This window comes from Leiobunum rupestre, chromosome 3 (genome assembly GCF_980474605.1).
Source record: "Leiobunum rupestre chromosome 3, qqLeiRupe1.1.hap1, whole genome shotgun sequence".
Lineage (NCBI taxonomy): Eukaryota > Metazoa > Arthropoda > Arachnida > Opiliones > Sclerosomatidae > Leiobunum > Leiobunum rupestre.
In genome coordinates, this window is record NC_143386.1 from 39,577,760 (window position 1) to 39,599,573 (window position 21,814).

General features: G+C 33.8%; 2 protein-coding genes across 6 annotated transcripts in view; one reads left to right on the forward strand and one right to left on the reverse strand.

The window, feature by feature from the left end:
- The window catches only part of LOC149951746 (uncharacterized), an 81,297-nt gene that overhangs the window by 15,037 nt on the left and 44,446 nt on the right, over positions 1-21,814 (forward strand). The gene's annotated exons all lie outside the window — the stretch shown is intronic.
- LOC149951748 (uncharacterized) lies at positions 14,480-16,868 on the reverse strand. Of its 4 annotated transcripts, none has more exons than XM_090168182.1 (3): positions 16,774-16,868; positions 14,670-16,009; positions 14,480-14,577 (listed from the first exon to the last, which is right to left on the reverse strand). In XM_090168182.1, the coding sequence occupies exons 2-3, from the start codon at positions 15,884-15,886 to the stop codon at positions 14,514-14,516; spliced, it is 1,281 nt and encodes a 426-aa protein (XP_090024308.1). In that variant the 5' UTR covers positions 15,887-16,009; positions 16,774-16,868; the 3' UTR covers positions 14,480-14,513. The 4 variants fall into 4 exon arrangements, 3 of the variants coding, with proteins under 3 accessions (XP_090024308.1, XP_090024307.1, XP_090024306.1); XM_090168181.1 differs by having other exon boundaries at positions 14,480-14,595; XM_090168180.1 differs by having other exon boundaries at positions 14,480-14,598.

The window sequence follows — 21,814 nt, forward strand, 5'->3', positions numbered from 1 at the left end:
TGGCTTTATCTAAATCCAAATCGCTAATCTGGAGGAGCTTATCTTTTAACTTTTCTTTGCTTATTCCCAAAATAAGACAAGTCGTAAGAAGTGATGACTCCAGTGTACCAAGTTCACATGATTTTGCTCGGCGCTTTAACTCCGTGACATATTGATCAGTAGTTTGCGAACCTTGTTTATAAGAAAACAAACGATGCCTCTCAAAATTTATATTCTTCTTTGGCATGCAATACTCGTCTTCCTTCTGTAAGACCACATCCAAGGAATCACGATGCTCCTCTTCTTCAAAAGTGAAAGTATCAAAAATGTCGGCGGCTTCTTCACCCACAACATGCAGAAAAATTTACGTTTGGCGCCCATCGTCCAGTTCATTCACTGCAAAGTTTTAATTCACTCTCAGATCACATTCGAACATTAAAAGATCGTTTACGGTGTACCAAGAGTGATCTTAAAGTGATATTAATGTGATCTTAAATAGTTCATAGGCGATCTCCAAATTTTCTCGAGTGATCTATATTCAAAGTAAAGCGTTCTTATATAGTCTTAGCAGGAATGAGATCGCTAGACGTTTACAGATCACTTTTCCTTTTTCATCTAGACAGTTTTTTTACATATGGAGATCACTTAAATTTCCATTTTATTTCGGTACACTTTAAAAGATAAAATTTCAATTACTTTATAGGTTATTTCTATTTTTACTACTATTCTTGAATACCTGCGTCCCAAACATTTCTGTGATTCTACTTTCCCATTGTAAATTTTTTTCAATAATATTTTTCAATCAAAATTTGACATTTCTAATTAAGTAGTTCAGAATGCGACATTGCATTATTGAAATCATTTAAAATTAATTGTTATTGTATTTTACTATGATCGTTTTTCTATTTTGAATATAAACATTTCAATTAAAATAATGTTAAATAATGTTACTATATTTTTCACTTTGTTCTTGGGAATAATATTTTAGTATCTCACCTTCAGATTAGAACAATAACATCGTAACTTTTATTTTGTATCGATATTCAATTTCAATTTTACAGTAAGAAACTGTATACTAAATAGTAAAACCAGGAAACTATAGAGGTATACACTTGCAATTCAGCGCATCCATAGGTGTCGACACTCAACTAGGCACCACGTTAAATCGTGCAACTGAACGCGCGCCTACTTTACCTCTCCATAACAAAGAATATACTCTTATTATATACTTTATATTCTTTGTCCAGAAGTAATTTATTTGTCCATGGTTTAGTTGGTCCGTTGAATGCGTTAGCAGTTTTTTGGCCCAATTTTGTTCATCGTAGACTCTTAGTTACTATACGTTTTACCTCTCCGAGGGGACAAAGTCCCCTAGGAGGGGTTATACAACGACCGTGTCTGTCTGTGGGTGGGTCTGTGGGTGGGTCTGTGGGTGGGTCTGTGGGTGGGTCTGTGGGTGTGTCTGTCTGTCAGGACTGCGAACGCGTTCGCATTTTCGGTGCAAAGTGTAATCACTGCGTACGCAGTTTCTCAAAGGGTTGGCAAAACCACCGTGTGACGGTGAGCGTTAACGGATGCATTTGCGGTTTGGTTTGGATGGTGTTTTTTCGCTCACCGTCGTGACGGTTTGGTGTATTACGGTTTTTGCAATGTTTATGCGTAGGTTGTGAGTGTTGAATTTGTTGTGTTTGTGTTCTGATGGATGTGCATGTTGAGTCTGTTGTGTTTATATGGGCGTTTTCTCTCCAACTTCTTCTTAATGACTTTGGGACGGACCGAGTGCTGAGTGTAATGCTACCTCTCAACGTCCAATGGCAGGGTTTCCACCAGTTGTACACGGTATTCGTCTTAGTATCAATTTGCGATCGCATCGGGCGGGATTTGAACCCGAGACCTCCTGATTGACAGGCGGACGTTCTACCACAGAACCACCGACACTTGTTACGCCTTATTGAAAATTAGACCTTCAGCTTTATCGGAAGCGTATTTAATAGAGTACGAAATTTTGGTTTAATTGAAATAGAATTGAAATTGAAATTATTGCATCGAAGAAATTCTACTTTAGCGTTTCTCTATTGATTAAAAATAAATGCGCCACCCAGGTTTCGAACCCAGACCATTCGGCTTGGCAGTCGAGCGCTCTACCACAGAACCACCGATAGCTCCTTAGATTCACTGAAATTAAGACAGGCATCGTAAGCATAATAGGTAATAAAGTCTTTTTTTATTAATGAATTTATGAAGGCCTAATCTGGTATTTTTTAAAGGTTAAATCTTGTTTTAGCGCAGTCAGCCGAGATTAGAGGGTTAAAGGGTAGACCCTGTGGGTGGTCCACTTTTTTAACGACCTATATATAGTTCTGTTAATTCAAAGGAGATAATTTAACGTTAATTGCTTTAAGAGCTGGCGGTTCGTCAAGTGGCTCTCTGTGCTTTGTTGATGGTAAGGTTTTTGCTTCTTGTAAATACATTTGGTGTGGATATTTGGATATCTACGATTTCTAACGCAGTCAATGATTTCTTGGGTGTGCGAGTCATTATATGATATTGGAAATTGGACGGCATTGGTCTTTTTCATGTGGTATGCGTCACAACGTCAACAGGAAGTGAACGAGTCGTCCACTACCAGATATCTACGGTATCTTCATCAAGGGCGAGTGTTGAAATAAAATGAGCGTTAAAGATGCGGCAAGTATTTCGTAAGAGAGTAATTCCAAAAAGCCTCTGTAGATATTTCTTTCATTAAAATTTGCTTCGTATTATATTTAACTGATAAACTTGTTCTGTAAAAGGGTTTAATTCAATTGTGCATTGTTATAGTACGTCTAACTTACTGTTGTAACTACTTAACTTATGATATTCTGAATAAATTAAAATTGGTCGTTTCGTCTCAATTATTTTAATTATAATTAAAATTTTATACCGGGCGGGATAGAAATGGGTTAATATTTTTAACAAATAACTCTAAATTGCGGAGATATATCTTTAAGGGTTATCTCGATAAATTAATACCACTAGGGACAATTCTTCCGAGGAGAGGTATATTTTGGCTTGCCAACTTGTTATTCTCACAATGGCAGTCTCAAAAAGCTGGTATTGGTTATATATGAGTCTGTAATTTACGTGGATGTTTGAAGTATTAGACAGTATACTTAGTTTATCTTTAATAATTCGGGGCTAGGCTTTTTATTTACCACGGCGAGCTAGCCCTAACCCGGCCAACCTAATTTCTGTTGCTATAGTTTTGACTAGTATCTGGTACGTTTTAATAAGAGTAATGTTTAATTAGTAAATAGCTTGGCTTTTTCCTTTTATTTTAAAATGACTGAGAATAATCAAAATTATTCTTGTGAAATGTGCAATTTTACAACGAAATTCATCCATACATTAAACGAACATGTTATCAAACTTCATAAGAACGAAAGCTTGTTTAGCATTTCTTGTAGAGTGTGCCTTTATAAAACTAACAGCTACGGTGCATTTAAGGTACATTGTCGTGGCCATCACCCAGGCTGCTTACGTAATGTAGACAATCTAGAAAATGAAATGCCTGAAAATGAAGAAATGGAAGTTAATGGAAATATTTTTAGTGACGGTTCTGTAGACAGTCCCCCTAATAGCCCTAATCCAATCCCACTGATTGATGATGATTTAAATTGTGATCTCAAGAACAAAAATTAGTATGTGGAGCTCATTACGTAAGAGATCCCAAAGTTTTGCAATCAAAATGTTTGCGCGCAGATTGGTATGGAAATGACAGCAAAATATCCCTGCCTGCAAGCACCAGGAAAAAACATGGGTAATTTTTTATTACATTTCTTCCCCCTTTTTCAATATTCGGTAAAAAGGCTCAATTTTTTTAGACTCAGTTTATCTCTGCCTTAAGTTTGAGGATAAGAAAGGAACGAAACAAAGCATTTGGCGAAAAGACATCTAAAGACCCTAAAGGCTTGCTAAAGGCTTTTTAAAAATAGCGAGTGTTGCTGTAAGTGACAATTTATCACAGCCTGGTACATCTACTGGACCACATTCTCAAAAGAGGGATGTAAAAAACAGGTGAGTGAAATGGTCCTAATCGTAGAAATTGTTTAGTTTAGAAAGTTATCATTTTGAAAAACATTAGGGATGCGCAAATACCATTTTGGGGTACCAAATTGAATATCAAGATACCCTACACATTGGGTAATTACCTGACTTGCATCAAAAATTTAGGTGGGAAAGCTATGCAGGGTTCGGACACGGCCTGAAAAACCTGGAAATGTCAGGGAAAATGAAAATGGGTCAAAAAGTCCAGGAATTTAAAACTAAGCCCTAAAAGTCAGGATTTCAATTTGGCAGATTCTATGAAGCTTCAATATACATTGCATATGAGTCCTAGTTTTGGCTTGGAACTAACTAATTCCGTATGCTTGTAGCAATATTCTAGATTTTGTGTATGTAACGTAAAATTCAGAGTACAAAATGCCTACACTCTTAAAACAGGTCAAAATTGACAAAAAAGGATTATTTTTGTAACCCAACGCTGGGTCATTATTTAGGGTTGTTTTAATTTCAACCCAGAAATGGGTTAAACTTACAACCTAAAGTTGGGTTATAGAAAAAATGAAATTTTGTTGTTATTCGTAACCCAAAACTGTGTTAATACCCAAAACAACACATTTTGGGTTACATTAATAACTAAATTTGGGCTTTTTTATTTAACACAAACAACCCATTTTGGGTTACAATAATTACTCAATTTGGGATCTTTTTAAATTTTAACATGTAATATCCCAAACAATAAGTCCAATCAATTTTGGTTGCCTTACAAAACAAAATTCTGAAGAAATCCATAGTTCAAATTCCTATTATTTTATATTAGACTAATTTCTCTAACCTGAGATGTGTACACTGTACAGAGACTGATAGTTATTTTTAATTATATTTAATGGCAATATCTCATCCATTTGCATATCAGCTGCATAATGTCACTTGTTTCGTGAACAATTAATATTCGTATATTGACAATTTAAAATTTTTAATATTGTTTCTTAATTACATTCCACTGTTTTAAAGAAGCCTTACTTTTCACTGAGTGGCTAACAACTTTTAAATAATTAAGAAAACAACTCCTGTTAATTATATTTTTTTTTAAATCTTAAGAAGTATTTGATATTCTAATAATTGAATTTTTTTTAACTTATTTTAAAATTTACACCAAAATGTAATATTCAAGAATGGTTTTCTTAGTACATTTTTTAATAGCTTAGCCACTTTGAGAAGAGAAAATGTTTTTTTTTATATAAATATTCGACCTTGATTACATATCTCACTATTATAAGAAACATTTGCTCTTCTCAAAGTAGCTAAGATCTATTAAAAAAATGCCCTAAGAAAACCATTCTTGAATATTACATTTTGGTGTAAATTTTAAAAAGTCAGTTAAGAAATTTTCAATTAGTACAATATCAAATACTGTAAATTTGAACTTCCAATTTAATTTTTTTACTTGACAAATATTAAATGTCTTCACGAAACAAGTGGCATTATGCAGCTGATAGGCAATTGGATGAGATAATAATAATAATAATATGGTCTTTATTCAGGGATATCACCTTCAGCAAAGCTGATTTTCAAGGGGCTCCCGGTTAAAATATACAAAGACAGATAATTAAAAACAATAAATTAGTAAAGTCCTACATTATATGCAGATTAAAAATCAGATAATGTATTATTATTTATGACAAATAAGGGATTTTACTATGGAATAAAATGATTATTTGAAAATGTGCACGCTCTTTCGCAGTTTTAGGCGGTTTTAAAGTGCGAGATTATTTTAAATTAATCCATAATTCCATAGTAGTTTTTCATCTGTGACACGATAGCACTGGACATAAGCTAAATGATTAAGAGAAATTCATCGGGAAAATGCCTTCCATTTTTGAGGCTCGGTTAATAACTTTGGTTCATTTACTTCTGACTATATTTAATGGCAACTTCTTGTCAATTTGCATATCAGCTGCATAATGTAACTTGTTCCATGTAGACATTTAATATTCGTATAATTGACAAATCAAAATTTGTAATAATCAATCTTGATTATATCCCACTGTCATGCAGAAACTTTACTGTGATATCTATTAAAAAATGGCCCAAGAAAAAAATTAATGAATATTATATTTTGGTGTATATTTTAAAAAGTCAGTTAAAAATTTAAAATTGGAAGCTCAAATTTTTAGTATTTGATATTTTTAAAAGTTTTTATCTGAGTTTTTAAAATTTACACCAAAGTGTAATATTTAGGATTGATTTTCTTAGGAAATTTATAAATTGTACAAAGATTAACAATAAATATCTTCACGAAACAAGTTACATTAAGCAGCTGATATGTAAATTGATGAGAAGTTGCCATTACAATGTTTAAAATAACTCAATCAGTCTGTACACCTGGAAAAAAATACCATGCAAGAGAAATTAGTACAATATCTAATATTGGGAATTTGAGCTTCCTTTTTTAAATTTTTGACCATACTTGAAATTTTTTAATAATTTTCCATGGTAATTTAGTCAGTCTTTCTTCTTTATAACAGAGGAATGTAATGAAGGTAGAATATTACAAAATTAAATTGTCAATGTACGAAAATTAAATATCTTCACGAAACAAGTGACACTATGCAGCTGATATGCTAATGGCTGGAAAGTGGCCATGAAATATAGTCCAAAATATCTCAATCAGTCTGTGTACACCTCTAAAACATTATCGTGTTAGATGTCATTTTTTGAAAGATCTTAGCCACTTTGCTAAGAACAGTAAGGTTTCTTTAACAGTGGAATGCCTTACTTTTTCTTCATAAAATTCAGGTCAAAATAAAATAAAATTGGAAGCTAAAATTATTATTAATTGATATTGTACTAATTTATCTAGTATAATGATGTTTCAGAGATTTACTCAAACTCATTGAGCTATTTTTAACTATTTACTTGCAACTTCTCATGCATTTGCATATAGCTGCATACTGCATAGTGTCACTTGTTTCGTGAAGGTATTTAAAATTCGTATATTGACAATTTAATTTTTTAATATTCTACCTTGAGTACATTCCACTGTTATAAAGAAGGCTTACTCTTCGTCATGGAGTGGCTAAGATGCAGTTAAAAAATAACATGGAAAAATTATTTTCTAAATATTACATTTTGGTGTAAATTTGTACAGAAATGTATAATTGAATGCTCAAATTCCCATTATTAGGCATTGTACTATTTTATCTCACATGATATTTTTTGTGAGGCATACAGACTGAGTTTTTTTTATGCTTTATGTAATGGAAACTTCTCATCCATTTGCATATCACCTGCATAATGTAACTTGTTTCATGAAGACATTTAATATTTGTATATTGACAATGTATAAATTTTTAATATGCTACCTTGATTACATTCCACTGTTATTAAGAAGATTTACTCTTCTCAGAGTGACTTAAATCTATTAAAAATGTCCTAAGAAAACCAATACTGAATATTACCATAAGTGGATCATTCTCTCTAAGTATATAAATTCCGGGTCTCGGTCAGGTATCTTACATGTTAGTCTGAGAGAATGATCCACTTATGATATTACATATTGGTGTAAATTTTAAAAAGTCACAAAAACTTTTAAAATACTATAATATCAAATAGTAAAAATTTTAAGTTTCCAATTTTTAATTGTATGAGAGTGGAATATAATCAAGGTTGAATATTATAAATTTTTGGTTGTCAATGTATGAATATTTATTGTCTTGAAAAGATCTTTTATTTTTATATTGATGGTGGGTTTGACTATGTCAGCTTGGGAAAAGTCAAGAAAATATTTTGTAACCCAGTTTTGGGTTGAAAGAACAGGTAACCAAAAATTCGTTAATAACAACCCAGAATGGGTTTAAAACATTAACCAAATTTTGTGTTGGACTTTTTGACCCAGTGTTTTTACCCATAAAAAAATGTAAAAAAAAACTAACCCAAAACAGTCACTTTTAACCATTTTTTGGTTAAAACAAATAACGCAAAAAATTTGACCAAAGTAGTTTTAAGAGTGTATACTATACGACTTAAGATAATGTTATAGAATTTAATTTTTTTTAGTCTATCGAATTTTGTATTATAAAATTAAATATCTCAAGATAGGTCTGTTTGAAGTTAGTTTATTTTTATATTAATCATAATTATTTCTAATTTAGCTATTCAAGAGAAAATTTCAATGGAGATATTTTAACTATTGAAAAATACGAAGAAGCAATTAGTGACTTAAAAAAAGAGTACCAAAAACCCAGAGTTGATTGGGGTTCAATTCGAGCTACAACAAACATTTCAGAATCGCTCTGCATTCTTATAAAAAATGAAACACCTTGATATGGTTGAACTTTTAAAACATTATCCTTGCTTTGAACATTCAAAAGCTGTATGCGCTCACATTAAATTATGGTTTGTTTATTCCTACATTTAAGATAAATCTCTAAATAAAATAACTTTTTTGCATACTTAGCTTATATAGTGATTGAACTTCAGTTAACCTTGGGATTTCCATTTATACCACACATTATTGGCTAATTTGGACAGGTTTGTTCATGTGATAGTTGATTTATCAAAATCGGACCCCACTTCAAAGGTATGTTTTATATGGTATAATTGTAATATAATAATTATTGCGGTTATAACAATTAAATATCATCTCATATATATTTAGCTGCAGCGAAAACGCTTTGAAGCTTGGCGTGTGTTTGAAAAGAAAATTCAAGTTACCAATACTAAAGGAGTAAAGTCTGAAACTATAATAAGTATCGGTAAGTTAGTTTTGTAATCTTTCTCACTGAACAACAATAAAATAATGCATGGTTGCTTTTTACCTAAATATTCTATACAATATCTTAAAACTATTTCACAATTTGTCGCGAAGCGTTTATTGATCTTCCTATTTTAAAGAATATCTTCCTATATAATGTTTTTCACACGCATGTTGAAGTGTTTTAATTAAATTACAAAAATAATTAGGGTTCATTAAAAATAAATTCAAAAATTTATTAAGTTGTAGTATTATTATTAATTTCACTGCTAAGTTAAATTTAATTTTACTGGAAATAAATAGAACTATTATTTTTTGACAATTAATAGTTTCATGTGTGTTTGTTTAAAAAGTGTTATGCCAAATATTAATTATTGCAATATATAATACAGCCAGAATTATTCGAAGATACCTTGGAAAAATTAAAACCAGGTCATGTTATGACTAGAATATCTTTCCGTGACTGCTCACCTGAAAATGCTACCATCCTTGGGTTAGGAAGTGTTGTTCCACTTGGAGAACAAAATATAGATTTGGTGAACATATTAATCGCCTATTATTATTCGTTTGAAATTGATTACCCCAAGCAGTATGTACAGGCGATGGGTATTTTAGTGAAATTTGTTCTTGGACACTAATTTTATAAATAAGGCACTAAAGCTGTTAAAATGTCAATGGAAATCAATAAAATTTGGAAATAAACTTTTATAAATTTGCTCCATTAAAGTTTCTTTAAATGCATGATTTTCTATACACAGTTGAGGAGAATACATACGTCTAGTGTACTCTTTGCGTTCTTATGTGATCCCCACTTCCTAATGTATTGTGTACCATTTGCGTTCTTTTGTGTACTAGCGATCTAAAATTGAGACAAATATGATCTCTTAGTGCACATACAGATCACTTAACATTGATCACATAAGGATCGTAAATGTTCACATAGGGATCGTAAACGATCATTTTCTGAACACATGGGAACATTATTGGATCACTTTGGATACATGTGATCTTAGAGTGTAGTAGTGATCTAAAATTGGGACAGATATTGGTGATCTACAAGTGATTTATTGTGATCTTGATGTGAATTTAGAATTTGCAGTGTTGTAACCAGAAGCCTTAAAATACGTCAAAAATCTGCTTTTAAAACGACGCCAATTTTCTGAGAAACGTAGAAAAAAGTAATGTTTTGAAATGCAGAAACGCAGAAATCAAACGTGTCCTTTGGTGTTAATATTCGACCTGTTACCGGGCGTTGAAGGCTAGTTTTAGCTGTTAGCCTCTTCCCCCAATACCATCACACGGGCCTTTACCGTGGGAGGTTGCAAAAAAATGCCACTCTGCATTTATCCCGAAATCTTCTTTGTGATGACTCAGATTAGAAAAAATAAATTTATTTTTGAACTGCCCAGCGCAACCATCAGAAAATAGATCACATTTTGAAAATTAGGAATGAAATTTTTCAAATATAAAATTAATTTAGATTGGAAAGCGTATACTGTTGTTGTAGAGTGCGACTTAGCATCTCTAATTATACCCACACTTTTATGTTTCAAAGGTTCATGTATAATGTCCCTATAGTATACTACATATGGATGGAGAGTAGCCTGGGAATTTTCAGAATGAAAGCATTGAACCTCGTCTTGAACTAAAAAGGAATGTTTTCCGAAAAATCTCCAATCGCGATGGCATTTCCGGGTTCTAGAGATTCTTTAATGGTTTTCAAATAACCTGACTGAGCTTTAGACGTTAAATGATGACGAGTTAGTTCTATAATTTTACTGGAAAGAGTTTGCAAATATTCGTCCGGTTTGTCCAATATATTGATGAGATTAGTTTTGTCTGTAGAAACCCATTGTTTATAATCAATTTTTCCCAAATCACAAAGAAGATTTCGGGATAAATGCAGAGTAGCATTTTTCGCAACCTCCCACGGTAAAGGTCCGTGTGTTGGTATTGGGGGAAGAGGCTAACAGCTAAAACTAGCCTTCAACGCCCGGTAACAGGTCGAATATTAACACCAAAGGACATGTTTGATTTCTGCGTTTCTGCATTTCAAAACATTACTTTTTTCTACGTTTCCAATGAGGAAATAACTGATAAGGGGATATTTTTGGAAGAAAGGTTTTCCAGGGCAGTAACAATTAAAGGTACCCGTCGTTTCCATAAATCTGTTCCTTTAAACAAAACCCAAATTCAAGCTGCAAACTTATCTTTGATGGACGAAATGAAAACTTTCAATTTTTTGTGTTCTGTGGATGAATCTAGCGAAGCTGAAGAGGAAATAACAAAGGACACATTTATTGCTTGCTCATATGGGAGGAAATGTTATATTGGAATGGTGAAGGAATGTTCTAATGAATGTGGAGACTATTTAATTTCATTTATGTACCCACCATTTAATTCCTCGAATTATTATTGGCCACATATTACAGACGAATGCTGGGTTTTACCAGAAAACATACTATGTAAAATAGACAACCCTAAATTATCACTATTATCTAGGTTAAAATACTCAATAAAAGACGCCGATGTAGTGAAAGTAGAGTTAGCATTTGGAAAAAAGTCAGTTTGTATAATTTATATTAAAAAACAAAATTAAAAAATTTATTTTTTTTAGTAAATTTTACATTTCAAGGGCTATACATATTTATTAATATCTCAAGAACTAGAAATAATACTTTGTTTTTTAATAATTTTCGGGTAAGTCACATACGGGGAATTCTAAAAAAAAAGTAAAATCTAATTTAAAACCGCGGTTAAAAGCAAAGGTCAAAGGTCAATTTATATGATCGTTATAATTTCACTTTTAAAAATATATATTTTATTGTTTGGCCCTGGTTTCAGATTCTATACTCATTTCTCTTTAAAATGGTTCTACAATTATGAAAATCGAACCATAATTGAGCAAGTTATGCTCTGGTCAAGTTTAGGGGTCAAGGTCATTTCTGAAAATGACGATGGTCAGTATCTCTGAAACCGCTGATCCGATTTACAAATAAATCGAGAAATCTCTTTGTATAATATTTAAAACCCCCTACACCAAATTCCATTGAAATCGGCCGAGATAGGGTTGACAAGGGGGGTCCATTTGTCATGGAATGACCCTAATACTAGATAGTATTAAGTTTAGGGATACAATACATTTATTGATTATGTGTTATATTCATAAATAATTTTTCAAAAGTGAATATTTTAACTATCATTCTCTTTAGGACTAGAATGCATAAGAGGGTTAAAGAGAATTTAATGATTATCAACAACATATGATTATGGAACAACTACTACCTCTTCAATGCAGTATTTCTTCATTAGATCTCCATTCTCTATAATTCTGCCCAATTATCTAATAAAATGTATGTGAAGGATATACGCCACGAAATTGTATTTTAAAATTTTAGATTTACTTACAGATAATTTCATTACATTAATGAATAGACCTCAGAAAATAAGTTTTCAAAAATATATTTATAAATCACTTTTGAAATCTTGAAATGGAGACCTTTTCAGCGTTTGAAAGTCAAACAATCCTTCGGAAAACAGTACGCCATAAATAAAAAAACGCTTTATACACGAAAAAAAAAGCTTAATGCATGCAGAATAATAGATTAATGTATTCGAAATAATTTCTTCGTGCACGCAAAATAAGTGCTTATTGCTCGAAAAATAACGTCTTATTGTATGCGAAATATCCGCTTAATACACGAAAACTAAAAGCATAATTTAGGCCAAATAACCTATAAATACACGGAAAATATCGCTTAATACAAGGAAAATAACCCATAAGTTCACGCAAAATAAAGAATTAGTTCACGCAAAATAACGAATTAGTTCACGAAAAATAACGAATTAATGTACGAAAGTAACTTATTAATGCAAGGCAAATATCCTTAACTACGTGAAAAATAACCAATTACTCCACGAAAAATAGCAAATTAATGTTCTCGAAAAGTAAATAAGGTCTTACCTGAAGATAATTAACTTTTTTTCAGAAGTAAATGAACATTTTTACCGTCTTTGATTTTAAGGGCTTCCCAAAAAATTAGAATTCAATTCTATTTCTACATAGTATGTATTTCTACAAAGGCTTAGCGCGTTTTGAGCGGTATTTCGTAGCTTCGTCGTCTGATAGCTACAGAATTTATGGGTTGAATCCCTCAAAGGTGTTTGATAGTATTTAAAATATGCTGTCGTTTGATTGTGACCCTTAACGGGTCAAAGGTGCGATCATCAGTAGTAGGGTACTACTACCCATGCTGGATTTGTCACCTGTCCGGGCTAGGTGGACGCTGGCGTAGGGCACTATGATGATAGGCCTCCGGTGGTATGGTGTCTGTTACTAGGTAAACCGGGCTATAAATTCTGACACCCTGTCGTTTGATTGATAACGCTAGTGCAGTGCCTAAGTTAGTATATGAAGGAGGTTTTCCATCCACAAATGATTATGATACATCGATCAATTAGTAAATATTGTATTCTCAAGTTTTAAATACATATTTTCTCACTAGGGGCCCCACAAAATTGGGCATTATACATCACTGCAATTTAAATTCTATATCTTTACTTTCTGCGCGCATTAGGTGCATTTTTAATAAATTTGGCAAGTAAAAGCGTTATAAAATTGGGCATTTGGTATATCTGGTGGATTTAGGGCAGAAATATCAAAGATAGAAAACCCTCTTGTAACTAGGGCCAATAGAGTGCGAATTACACGGATTTTCCCCTGCTACCTCGATGGGGAACTAATATTTGGACTGGTCCGACTTCCGGATTAGGGATTTGATTATAGCTCTACTACTTATTGAAACAGGTGGTATTGAGAAAACATAACCACGAACAAGAGTGCAAATTATATACTTATTACGTTACTTATGCTACCGTATAAATAAAACTTATTTTGTAACAAACTACCGAAATGTAAGTCGATCCCACTCTGTCTTAAAGTTGGCCGCTAATGTGGCGCCATCTCTAGATTCATTGCTGAACTAAAAGACAGGTTAAGCTCGCGCTAGAAAACGCGTAGAGTAAACGGCCTTACCACAAATCATAAAAACAACATATGGACTGTAATGCAGCTAAATAACGCCAAAAATTCCATCATAAAAAGGGGGCAAAAAAGGTAAAACAAATTGAAAGCAATGAAAAAACATTCGAAATACTAGGACCAATAGGTCAGCTAGGCTTGTATTCAAGGCACCACCCTAGGCCCAAGTCATCCAGTGACTTATAACGCCTTTAAAATTAAAACGCGAAACTCCGACCAAATAGGTCTTCGAGTCAAAAACAAATTGAAATGGAATTAAAATAGCCAGAATTTCCAGCGGTAGACCGGTTTCGCCCTATTTGGAGCTCATCAGTGCCGCGCGGGGAATCTGGCTGGCGATTATCTAAACGCGTTGCGTAGCGGCGGAAAACCAAAAAGTATGTTATTGCTGGAGAATGAAATGAACTATCACAGTGGGAGTACGTACTTATAAATTGTTCGGAATTGTCATACAGCTCTGAAAACCGATACACACTTACCCGGAACTATTCTATAAAATAGTTAAAAATATTTTACAAAATTCCTAACGGTTCGGTTTTATGAGCAATTTAAATTTAATTTAAATTTTATTTAGCTGCACGTGTTAAAAAGAACAAATTTACAGGAAGAAAAACCTTTATTGAGACTAGTTTAAACTGAAACTGAACATAAAAACCCAACAATCTCCATCAATTTAAGAAGAATATCTAACGACGTTCATAAATACAAAATACGTCTACAATAAATACGTCCACCAAATGAGTTGTTTTGAAGACGTTTTCTAAGTTTATGAAATATACTTCTAAAAGTAAATTAATTGGAAAGAAATAAAAACACAAAATTAACATTGAGGGTTTCGTTCAAGAAACTCACAATTTGTGTTCTTCGGGAGGAAACTCGATCTTGATCGGGGTGTCAGGGTTCCTTGGCACCCCCTCGTTATTGTCCCCAACTGGGCGACATTCCAACTCTTCTCTCCTAACGATTGACGAAATCGGAAATTGGTCGATGAAGTCATAGAAAGGCTCGAGTTTGACGCTGATAACATCGATGTTGGGGCATTCAGAGCAGGAAACCATTTCTCTGTCGATGATTGCGGTGTCAGCATCAGGTTCACCAACATCTGTTTTTACGGCGTGGACGCGGTGGGGCTTTTCAAATAGAGATTCCAACTGCTCCTTCGTCACACGTCGCAGGTGCACCAAGCAATACCCACCTCCCGTTTTACGACCAGAGGAATCAAATAGACATTGCGGTGATTGGCGCAATTGTTCTGGCTGGTGACTGTTCGATACGCCCATTTGGTTTCCAGATGGACCATGAACTCGAAGGTGACCCTGCAGGGTTTTATTGGTAGTGAAGTTACGGTCGCAACAGGGGCATTTATGGGCCTTATCCAATTCAGAGTGACGTGCTCTTTCGTGGCGAAGTACAATGTATTTATGTTTGGCCCGATATGGGCACTTCGTACATATAAAGGGCTTCTCGTCCGAGTGTCTTCTTTTGTGGCACATCAAATCACCCTTACGTACAGACGCGTAGCTACACTGGTCGCACTGAAATAATTTTTCGCCGGAGTGAGTTCTTTTGTGGTCAATCAAATGACTCTTCTGTGCAGACGCGTAGCTACACTGGTCGCACCGAAATGGTTTTACTCCGGAGTGAGTTCTTTTGTGGGCAATCAAATGACTCATCTGTGCAGACGCGTAGCTACACTGGTCGCAATGAAATCGTTTTTCGCCGGAGTGAGTTCTTTGGTGGACAATCAAATTACTCTTATATCTAGACGCGTACCAACACTGATCACACTGAAATGGTTTCTCTCCCGAGTGAGTTCTTTGGTGGGCAATCAAATGACTCATCTGTGCAGACGCGTAGCTACACTGGTCGCAATGAAATCGTTTTTCGCCGGAGTGAGTTCTTTGGTGGACAATCAAATTACTCTTATATCTAGACGCGTACCAACACTGATCACACTGAAATGGTTTCTCTCCCGAGTGAGTTCTTTGGTGGCGATTCAGAGCACTCTTGTGGCTCGTTGCGTAATCGCACTCTGTGCACTGGAACTTCTTGTCTTCTCGGCCACTCATTTTGCCACAATCACGCTTAACAAGTTGGGTTCAAAGTTTCTTTTGGAATTTTGAATTTGTCTCACAAATACCACCAGAAAGTCTTGTATTGTTCGTTATCAATAAAACCACTTCTTTACATCCCTAAAATACAGCAAAATTTAAATAAAAAGGAATTATAAAATATTTCGTTAAAAACCGATTCGGCGGCCAACCCTCGTAAGAGTAAGATTTCTATGACAACATTTACGTTCGACTCAGGCGAGACAATATTTTTAACAATCGATGTTGGCTCACACGAGTCAGAAACCGCATAGATTCGTTTCTGTTCCCCAGCGTAAATTCAGGATAACTCCTTTGGTAGGTTTTAACATTCTATTGGCAAGAGATCGCAAAATATTATATTCGGAGTAAGAGCGGACTAACTAGAGTTGTAAGTCGGTATATTTTTCACGGAAAATTACCGAGGTGTTTTTTACGCAAAATTTTGCTGTATTTCTACGAAAAAAAGAAAAAAAAAGGTTTTCATTCCATGTTTAGCCTAATTTTGTTCGCATATTTAAATTTCGCTGCATTTTCGACTAGGTTTGTCGAACCCAAAAGTAAAACTATAACTATAGACTATTCTAGAATAAAAACACTTAAATAAAAATGTTTTAATTTTTATTTTTTCGATTTGGGCCAAATTTTCCACATTTAATTTTTCCGGACTGTGGGAAATATTTTTAACCAAAGAGATAACTCTCCATCTTTTCCGGCTATAATGTCAACACAGTATTCCTACGGCATCTTTGGAAAACGGTATTCCTGACCAACTTGGGTTAGATACAAATTTATTTAAATTTTGGTAATTTTCATACCTATCTTTAGAATTGATCCAACAAATTTGAAATAATAATCTTGCTTACCTTAATTAAAGTAAATTGATAATACTTTGTATTAGTAGAGGAATTGTGTGTAGAATTAGGAGTAATTATCTTTGAAAGTTAACGCGCGAATCTGGATTCACTACCACTAGTGTCCATTGGCCAGAATTTCAAAAGTTGAAAAGAAACATTGTAGGGTACAGAAGGCTACACGAAAAACGAAACTTTATATATGGACGTATCTGAACAGCCAAACATTTTAAATTACTTTTCGGCAGTAATAAAATAACAAATACAATTTTCTAATCAACTAAATATTATGCTAACTATTGATAATAACAAAAAAGCATACTCATGTACAAATGCGATGAAAAAACAAAATTTTATTTAAACTAAAACAGAGAGCACTATAGCTGTCGTTTGAAATAGGGTTGAAAAAAGCGTAAAGTTTGAATTTGACACCGCGAAAACGAAGAAAAGTATCAAAATCCGAACTTGAAAATAATCAAGTTTAACAGATGCGTGTGGCGGCAATAGCAGAAAAAATAAAAGTGATTAAATCTTACCCCTCTATCGACGTAATAGCGCTATAATTAAGCGGTCATTGCCAAAGTTATGTGTAAATTACTCCAATCTGACACGTTCAAAGTTATGGAAAATTCACCTTAACAATACTATTATTATACATTTATATAGGGGTGGTTACAGCAGAAAAATTATGATCAAACCTATAATTAGTTTAAAAACAAAACGTCAAAGTTATTGGAAATTAACCATAATTATATTATTATTGTACATGTTTTATCGAATAGTGAAGTAAAAAAATTAAGGGTGGTACTGGTTACAGCAAAATTATTTTTGATGATCTACACTGATCCCAATATAACGGTATTTTATCTCACCATACCCTCGATTGAATGGTGAAATAGTTGAAGCTGAGGCCGCGAGAAGTCGCAACAAGCGTGAAGCAATGTAAAGCTATTTCTAGCCTTCAACGCTGACGTCCTTCATCATATGTAACACCTGTTTTGTTTAAATCAACCCCAGCTGCTTCCCCTTTGAATACCCTTTAAGATCTGGACCAATCATCGCTCAGGTCCTCCCTATTCGACTGCTTTAACACAGAATTAATTAACACTAAACTTCTATATCGCTCAATAACCGACGGATTTTCTACATCCTTTGGGCTTCAATAAAGTTCGCGAGAAAGTTGGAAATGATATTTTCGTGTTGATCGTTATTCACGAGTTCAGCGAGTGGAAGTGGTGTGGAAGTGGTCTTACCAATGGGGATTGCATCTTTAAAATAGCGCCATACATAAACGACTTGCCATTTAGCTTTTGAGCTACAGAACCCCTCCCGTCGATAAAAATATATCTTTTACTATGTTCTCGAAAACGTTTAAATTGAGTAAATTAATAAGGTATATTTCCAACGTGCTGAACCTATTGCTTAAGCTCTGAATGGTCAGCCTTTAAGCTCAAGCGCGAGTAATCCCGCAAAGCTTAGTAACTAGCCTTGGTTAAAACTTAAGGTAAAATCGATGAAACGGGAAATAATCAACACACTTCCCTCAACGCCAGTGGCAATGTCACCACCCACGGTGACCCACCAAAGGGCGTCCAACGCCGGTAAAAATGTCAATACCAGCAAGAGGGTAAACATCCAAATTTAAAAGACTCGTGAACATCACTGACCAAGATTGGTTCCTGACGCACTTCAATCTCTTCGGAGGAGGACTGGGAGACCGACTGTTTCTTGACTCCGAACCAACAAAGACGTACTTCACGGGAAAGATGGCGCTGATCAAGATAAAGGGACAATTTCGAAATATTCCTCGAAGCCAAGTTGCCTCCGGAATTGACGGCTTGGCGTATAGCTTTTCAGGAAACACTTTTCCAGCGTCTGCTCCCGCTCGCACACATTTTATTTCTCCGCCTGGAAATTTGGCACCTGTAAAATTTCCCGATTCGCCGATTGCCATTTCGCCGCCGCTTTTAATGAAAATACGTTGAACTTTCTTTAACAAGAAAAGTAACCTTCGATTATACAAAAATAATTTTTTTCTGTGTTTTTTTTTCAATATTAATCTTTAATCGTAACTAGAGTCATTAGTAATACGGGCAAATTGAGATTGCAGTATTATTTGATTTTATTAAAGCGGAGGGCCCCAACGGGGGAGATTGTAGAAACGCTAAAGATAATCTCGACATATTCATTCTCCCTGAGTATAAATAAATACGTTCTATGACGCGACTTTTATTGAAATTGTTAACAACTGGTTTGACGTTTTCAATTCTTATGTTGAAGTGATTCAAATCCAAATAAATGTGGTTTTGGGGTAAAGAGAAAAGAGCAGGAGGAGGTTATAAATGAGATGATAATCAAAATTAACAACGTGCAATGTAAGGACAAAAAAGGGAATTTAAAATCATTTCTCCAGATTTTTCAAAAATGGGAATTTAAAACGTCATGTCACTCACTAAAAGCGTTATACTACGATTTAAACATGTTGGCAAGCCAAAATATACCCAGCCTCGGAAGAATTGTCCCTAGCGGTATTAATTTTTCGAGATGACTTAAAGATATATCTCCGCAATTCCGAGTTATTTACTAAAAACGTAATCCCGGTTCAGTCCCGCCCGGTATAAAATTTTAATTATAATTAAAATAATTGAGACGAAACAACCGAGTATAATTTATTCAGAATATTATAAATTAAGTAGTTACAACAGCGAGTTATACGTACTAAAATAATGCTCAATTGAATTTAACCCTATTTAGGGTACAAGTTTATCAGTTAAATATAATACGAAGCCAATTTTAATGAAAGAAATATCTACAGAGGGTATTTGTATTTTTCTCGCTTAAAAAATACTTGCCGCATCTTTAACGCTCATTTTATTTCAAATTAAACATCTTAATCAGTCGAGAAAACGTTTAAAATAAATAACGAAGTAATGACGACCCAGTTAAAAACCAGGCCAACATAAGTGTAAGCGCACGATGTATACAACTCGATAAAAATATACGACTGAAAAAAGAAATAAAATACAAATAAAACGAAAGATATTTAAAATTAAAAAAACTGATCCTAATAAAACGTAAAATACCCTCCACATCACGCACATTCGAAATACGCAGAAGTAACGTTATACTATATCCAGTTTAAAATATTAGAGTATCAAAAAATGAAAATAACGAATAGAAAAATACACAATAACACCCCAATCAATCAGACTTCAGAAACAAAACTCATAGAAAAATATTATAACGCAGTCAAGCAATAAATTAGTTCAAATACTTAGAAATCAAGCAATAGAAAATATAATATCAAGAAGTGCAACACCTTACCATTCACAAATACGATTTTTAACGTTATTATAATGAAACCGGATAAGCTTTTGGGCTTGACTTACGCTCTGAAAGGTTCCTCTAAGACTGGACGATTTTGCGGGGAAAAGGAAATAAACTTAAAAAATAGTAGATTCAAATATAAGACAGAAAAAACCAACAATACCAAAGATTAGACAAAACAGAACGTAATCTGGATCAGTTAAAAAACACAACAAAAAAGCGTATCTGAAACAAGATTTCACCTTTAAAATTTCATACGTAAAAAATGTAGACTTTAAAAACCATTAATATACTCTTCCGAGAAGCTGAGTTTATAATTTTCAAAGAAGAGTAACATGTATCGGTGGTTATGTGGTAGAACAATCGCCTGTCACGCCGGAGGGCTCGGGTTCGAAACCTGGGCGGCGCTTTTGTTTTTAATCAACAGAGAATACGCTACATTAGAATTACTTCGATGCAATAGGTGTTTTTACAAAAGATCGGTGGTCACGTGTTTTCAGTAAGTTTGCGTCACTACGGTCAAATGAAATCTCGAAGTTGGCCGATAATTTAGTGTCGTCCGCTATTTAAGACAAGGCTTACCTGTCGTTTAGTTTAACAGTAAAGTGAAAGTTCTAACTGCTATAGAAGATTATTTATTTTGGCTGATAATTTTATATATTTCAAGGTTAGTAAATAAAAAATAACTAAAACCAGACTACCTTATAATATACATAACACATAAAAAGATATTTTTAATACAACCCTAGCCTTATCTATTTATCTATTTGTAACGCGGTTAATATTTAAAACTAAAATTGTCTATACGCGGCCCTTAGTATCAGCAGCCGGATCTTAGCAGACGATGCCTTGCTCAAACATACTGAATTCCCATGAGCCTCTATAGCAAAAATCTTTTGTAGAACCACCTATTATTTAAATGGAACACGAAATTTCGTTCTATTTAATAAGAACCAAAATTTAATTCTCTGTTAATTTGTTATAAACGCTTCCGATAAAGCTGAAGGTCTAATTTTCGATAAAGCGTAATAAGTGTCGGTGGTTCTGTGGTAGAACCATAGAAATCTTATACTCCTACCTAGAATGCTCCCGTCTACGAGAGAACCTGACGCCAAGACATTTTGTAGCAACGACTAATGATTATATAGTCTTTGCTTAAGCTTCAGCCAATCAGTGGCCATTCTTTGACTACGGCAAGCCGCTAGCGCCATAACATGGCGGTTAAAAATAGTAGAAGCTCAGACGATCTTTACAGGATCCATCCGATCCAAGCTCGCAGAATTCCCATAGGTTTTTGCGGGAGTTTTTCACATGAACCACTTCAACGTTTTTGGATTTTTATTTCATAATACTGTTAAGATTTTTTTAACTTTTAGTTTTGTTTTCATATTTACTTATTATAAGAAATATTTAAATGCCATTGTGAGGAAGATAAATAAGATTTCGTTTAGGTTCGCTTGGAAAATATTTAAGCCTAGGCCTGACATAGGCCTAACTTGTAAATTAGCAGGCAATGTCAATGGCAGTTTTGGGAGAAGCAGTGACTGAAGGTCCTTAGTATTAAGTTTATTAACCTTTGTATTTAAAGGTTATTTCACAATTAAAGTAAGTAATATTATATTTATTATTATGTTTGTAGAAACTTACATAAACAAAAACCTTATGAAAGAGTAATTATATCCCAGAAAAAAGACTTTACACTAAAAAAATTTGTATTTTTACGGAA

Coding starts and splice junctions, on each gene's coding strand:
- LOC149951748 (XM_090168180.1), bottom strand. CDS start 15,886: ATGAGTGGCCGAGAAGACAAGAAGTTCCAGTGCACAGAGTGCGATTAC. Junction 14,599..14,669: donor CCTCCCGAAGAACACAAATT/GTGAGTTTCTTG, acceptor ATTTACTTTTAG/AAGTATATTTCATAAACTTA.